Genomic DNA, 6,000 nt, shown 5'->3' on the forward strand with positions numbered 1-6,000 from the left:
ATTCAATCCCTTCCCCAACCCTACTTAGCTAGAAAGAAATGGAGGCTAGTCAGAACATCCTTCTCTCCCAGGGGTTATGATACACAGGTTGAGAATCTATATCATACGTTGCTGTATTTCTTAGAATTTCATGCATGCGCTATACAGTATATTGGAGTACAGTGTTTTTTCATGAAGAAATTATATTTGTAATCTCTATTAAAAGTGCCATGTAAATACTTTGAAGCTTGTATCTTGTACACTCTAAATCAAAGTCCAAATGTGTGTTATAGACATAATGCCAGCAAAATGCTGGAGCCATAGTAAAGAATATTGGGTTGACATTTGTTTAATGCCATATGTCACATCTTCCTTATAAACTTTTATTTCCTGTATCTAATTTTTTCTCATGACTCTACCAATTTTATTACTTTGGAGTACATGTTCCAAGTGCAAAATAGTGGATTTTTTGTTATTCAGCTACATTTTTAGTTAAATATTAGAGCTGAATTTTTACAAGGGGAGAGAATGATAGTTGTTGGTGCAAGCAGTCATCGTCTTAAACAGGAATTTTGTAGTCTTGCACGCACACAACTTCCCACCACACTGTTTTCAAAAGGGGTGACACTCCTGCTCTTCATCTACCTTCAGCTTGTTTGTTTGCTGATAATGCCAAATTGGATGATGACTTTCGATAGTAAAAGGTATTTGTGAGACAAGAGAGACTTCTAAATACATTTCACTTGTTTTCACCAGATTTGAAAGCTCCAGGGAGACCCGAGTGTATTCAGCTTCCACCTATGAGTGACTGGTTGGCTTAGAGCATTTGTAGTTAGTCCTACATTATCAGCTCAAATAGTTCCAGGTCACTGTTATCTATTTGCTGTTCCATAGCATATGTGAAGTGAGTCTGTGGTCTCAGTCCTGTTTCCATTTGCACAGATGTTTTAAAGATGTTTGTTCATTTATTTCATTATAATTGATTCAGTTAATTTTCTTTTGTCCTTCACTGCTGGCATCTGCCTATAATCTTTGTGCTACAGTAGAATATGGCTGTGTCCTGGTATTCAGCAGGGTAGCAAGGGCTATCCCATATTCCTGGTATACTAGGCAACACTGAAGAACCTAATGTAAATCACTTCCAAAAATGTGCCGCTTGTGATGGGCAGGGGAGGAGGATGTTAGTTTGACCAGTACATGAAAATGAAAATGGTGGCGACAACCAAAGGTGCTGTTTTTATTCTGGCCTCAATGTCATCCAATAGCCCTGAAGGCTAAAGTGCATCACAGATATTGGCTTCATGACAGTCACTTATTCAGCTGCAAGACTCCATTGGATGGCAGAAGCTCTGTCACTTGGGTTAGAGGCTTATTGTTTCACATCAGCTAGGATTAGTGGGCATCCTGGCACGGTTTATTCAGCCTGATGTTCCTCTTGTCCTCAATTATTTTGTTCTTGACACTTAAAAGAAGAGTTTTGGGAGCATGGTCCTTTAAAATGATTCCCCTGATGACTGCTGTTTAATCAGCTGGGAAAGATAAGACACTGCACATTAGGATGGGATTTTTGTTAATTTTTTTTCTTGCACAATTCTAGCAGTTTTACTCTTTCATAGCTCTATGAGTCAACAGCAAGAGAAACTACAGTGTTTCTTACTGAGGTGAGTCCTAAGATATAGACGTAGATTTTATTGACTTCCTTTGCAATTGGCGTGTCATATCTCTTTTATTTAAAGCCAATTGAATAGAGGACTAATTACTATTTACAGAAGCATGACACTGAATGGTTTATTTTAAGACTAGCCTATTTAGTTAATGACTGACTACAGTATGTGACACATCTGGGATCTCTCTAATGTGATATACTGCAGTTATAGCCTAGTGTCAGGTACAATGCTGATTCAAAGCTCACCTCACTCTGATCAAAGTGATTCACTTCTTACTGCCTCAGAACCTAGAAGTTTTTCAATTTGTCTTCTGTCTTATAAAAATATGCTACTCTTTGCAACCACTGCTCTGAATTGCAGCTGACGTCCTGAGTGAAGAAGCCATCCTGAAGTGGTACAAAGAAGCACATCTTGCTAAAGGCAAAAGTGTATTTCTTCACCAGATGAAGAAATTTGTTGAGTGGCTGCAAAATGCTGAAGAAGGTACAATCCATTTAAGTTAACAGTATTTAGTAGCCTCTTGGCAATTCCATTTTGAAGATGTTAGTTGTATTATAGTAGCGCCTACAGGTTCCAGTCATGACCATGACCTCACTGTGCTAGGTACTGTACAGATGTATAGTAAAAGACCGTACCTGCTCTAAATTGTTTACGATCTTAATCTTTAGAAGGGAGGCACCACTGACTATTTTTCAGGTCATTAATGGAGTCCATATAATGGAGTCTTGAGTTCTTAAAATTCCATGTGTCTTGCAGTATGAATTTCACTGAATTCCTGAATGAGAAGAGCAATCATAAAGGCACAAAGACTGTAGTTACTGTTAAAAAGGAATAATGGGAAGGGAAATGAATGGGTGTTTGGGCCCACATTTCCTTTTTTCTGGTGCCCTACAATGATAAACACTTTCCTTCTGGTATAAGAACAGGTGAACTGTCCCTTTAAAGCAGGGATCGGCAACCTCTGGCACACCAGAGTAAGCCCCTGGTGGGCTCGCCAGGGTAAGCCCCCGGTGGGCCAGGCTGGTTTGTTTACCTGCCATGTCCACAAGTTTGGCCGATCGTGGCTCCCACTGGCAGCAGTTCGCTGCTCCAGGCCAATGGGGGTGGCAAGAGGCAGCTCCACAGGCACCAGGGCTGTGGTGGGCTCCTCCTACTCACTTCTGTAATAGAGTCCTAACCTCTGGCTGAGTTACTGAGGTCCTCAAATCGTGATTTAAAACCTTCAGGTTACAGAGAATCCACTATTTACACTAGTTTAAACCTGCAAGTGACCCAAACTCCCTGTTGCAGAGGAAGGCAGCAATCCCACCTGGACATATAGATTAGTTATAGATGGATAATTATTTTTTATTAAATTTAACCTGTGTATACTTGAACTCACTTTATTTTGTGGGAAAGTTAGGTCTAGATTATCCATAGTGAACCAATTCTGTTCTAAATCTAGACCTGTACAACTGAGAGTAGAATTAGGCATTCTGGCTGCAGTATTCAGAGTGGTAGCCATGTTAGTCTGTATCAGCAAAAACAAAGAGGAGTCCTTGTGGCACTTCAGAGACTAACAAATTTATTTGGGCATAAGCTTGGATTTTAGCCAATGAAAGCTTATTCCCTAATACATTTGTTAGTCTCTAAGGGCTGGTCTACACTACGGGAGGGGATCGATCTAAGATACGCAACTTCAGCTACGTGAATAACATAGCTGAAGTCGAAGTATCTTTGATCAAATTACCTACCGTTCTCATGGCACGGGATCGACGTCCGCAGCTCCCCCTGTCAACTCTGCTACTGCCGCTCGCTCCGGTGGAGTTCCAGAGTCGACAGGAGCACGTTCGGGGATCGCTATATCGTGTCTAGATAAGACGCGATATATCGATCCCCAAGATACGGCGGGTAGTGAAGATGTAGCCTAAGGTGCCACAAGAACTCCTCTTTGTTTTTGTCTGCAGTATGTTTCTTGCTGAGCTGCTTTCAATGATTAGACTGCCCTCCTTAGGAAATGTGATTTATCAGGCAAATCTTTATTCAAATATTCTATTGTTGCTGTTTACAGGAATAATGATATAACTGTCACTGTAAATCCAGTTAAAAAAGAGCAGAAAAGTTTTACTTTTTTTTTTTACCTCATAGAATCAGAATCCGAAGGCGAGGAGAATGAAGATGGTTCAACAAAGCACAATCTCTAGGCTACTGCCAAATGCTCTTTGGGAATGCCGTACTGTTCAAGCAAAACAGGTTTTACTTCAGTGTCCTACAAAAAAAATCAAGGCTAGGCTTTCCTTTTGTTTAGAAGAATAAAGTTCTTTAATGGAGCTCTGAGGCATTAGATGCTCTCCTTGGGACTCTGCCTAAGTTAGTGTACAGTGAGTCAGAATTAAAGACATTAAGCAAGGAGCCGTCTAGGAAACGTGAAATGAAATACTTATGGACTCCTTTTTCTCAGCAGTCGTTTTAGGTACTGTGATATGTGAACACTCCTATGTCTGTTTATAAAATTGGTTGATCTGTGTTTGTAGCTTAATATTAGCTTGTGTATGTGACTTGACATCACATTTTTTTTAATAAATGGCTTTTTGTATCTTAGTTCCTTTGTTCTCAGTGCATTTGTTTCATAGACTTATTGTCTGCCACTAAATGCATTAAGATTTATCATTCCTTAGGTGAAAACTGAGTAACAGGCTATTCAGCGACTTCCTCTACTCATTTTTTTTTGTATTTTTAAAGTTCTCTATTCACAAAGCCACAGTCAGTTAAGGATAGGCAGCAAGCCCATTTTTTCCCTCAATTTTGTCTAATCCAGTGTGGTTCTGGTCAAACTATCCAGATACCTGGACAAATCTTGGTATTCTCAATCTGTTAATAACACAAAGAAAATACAAAACTGCAATTTGTGTTGATCTGGACCTTTACATATACAGTATTTGCACATGCAACAAATCAATATTGTGGGCTCAATCTAATGGCATGCAATAATTGGTAATCACCAGATTTTCATGAACAAAATAATTATACATATAAATATGGTGGTTGTCAATTTAAATATATAACTGAAATTTACACATGCAAATTTGAGGTTTCTATGTAGGTTAATGCCCCCCACCCACTAGTCACTTGTGCAAAGAAAGGTTCCTATTCACCCCATGAAACCAGCATTCTTTAACTATTCCATTGGCCTAGATTTTCATTGTTCACTATTCCAATACCTCCACAATAACTGTAATACAGAGAGGCCCCTTCTTGATAGCTTGTATGCAAATAACTTTTAAAATTATGTTTTATACTTAAATCTCTTAGTCGATCTGAAGTCTCTGCTATGGTAATAGACATATGAAGACTAAAACAATGGTGTAGTGAAAAGCTACTGCAAGTGTGCACTTCAAAATTTTCAAATATATAAACTTCCATTTGTTGTTTTAATATAAAGGGGTTAAGTCCACATTGTGGTGAATGATCCCAGTAGGGTTTAGAAAGTCCTTTTTTAATTATGGATGGGCAAAAGAGCATCATGAATCAGAAAAGTAGCAATGCAGTTTGTAACTCTAAAACTACCCAACAGATGGGGGTTTGTTTGAAAAATATTACATGCAAATGGTTCCTGGTGCATCCAACAGGTAAATTCTTGCCTCAATATATACCCAGCCTTAACTGCAGGCAGCATGCATCAAGCAGAGAATAGATCTCTTGTGTGCTACCTTTCAGCCAAGATCAACAGTTTTGCAGCAGAAATCGATCTAACAGAATATATAAAATAGACATTTTCAATAACTATAGTAGCACTAGCAGGCACCAGGATAATCACATTATAATGAAAAACTGATGCAATGACAGAACACAGCTGAACCTAAAGGGATTCTTAATGTCTACAGAAACAAACTTACCACAGTCATTACTGCCCTTGGGTGGTATTTGAATAAGCTCTGCTGCTGAATTGTTATCTGAATAAGTTTATCAAAGCATAAAATGAACATACAGTTAGGGTATGCAACAGAATTATACATTTGTGTTAACCTGAAAATCAGGATGCCTTCCAAGGTGCCAATCCAGGATAATGTACAAAAAGGTATAATAATCCTGCCTTCAGTGCATCTGTCTCTATCTATCGAGGAAGACATTGTCAAAGGTGGGCATAACAACCATGCTCACAAAATGTATATGCACCTTTTATCCTCCCTAAAAATCTTTGTTGGAAAAAGGGACATGCCCACATGCACGTGCAGTTACATATCGTTCATGTCCAGGTACAGGTCTTCACAGGTACCGTGTGGATACGTGTAAACTACTGGTTACTGTGTTGCGTCCCCTCTGTGCCTGATGCAAAGAGAAGGTGAGCCTGTTAAAGCCCCCCACTGACAAATAA

The 6,000-nt window shown here is 39.1% G+C and overlaps 1 protein-coding gene across 1 annotated transcript in view; it reads left to right on the forward strand.

The window, feature by feature from the left end:
• Nucleotides 1-4,226, forward strand: part of BZW2 (basic leucine zipper and W2 domains 2) — a 58,403-nt gene extending 54,177 nt beyond the window's left edge. The window contains exons 11-12 of the mRNA XM_030550709.1: nucleotides 2,007-2,129; nucleotides 3,774-4,226. Of these exons, the coding sequence (XP_030406569.1) occupies nucleotides 2,007-2,129; nucleotides 3,774-3,829 (179 nt within the window). The 3' untranslated portion in view covers nucleotides 3,830-4,226. The remainder of the gene's footprint in view (nucleotides 1-2,006; nucleotides 2,130-3,773) is intronic.
• Nucleotides 4,227-6,000: the final 1,774 nt, after the last annotated feature.

The sequence above is a fragment of the Gopherus evgoodei genome, chromosome 2 (assembly GCF_007399415.2).
Source record: "Gopherus evgoodei ecotype Sinaloan lineage chromosome 2, rGopEvg1_v1.p, whole genome shotgun sequence".
NCBI lineage: Eukaryota > Metazoa > Chordata > Testudines > Testudinidae > Gopherus > Gopherus evgoodei.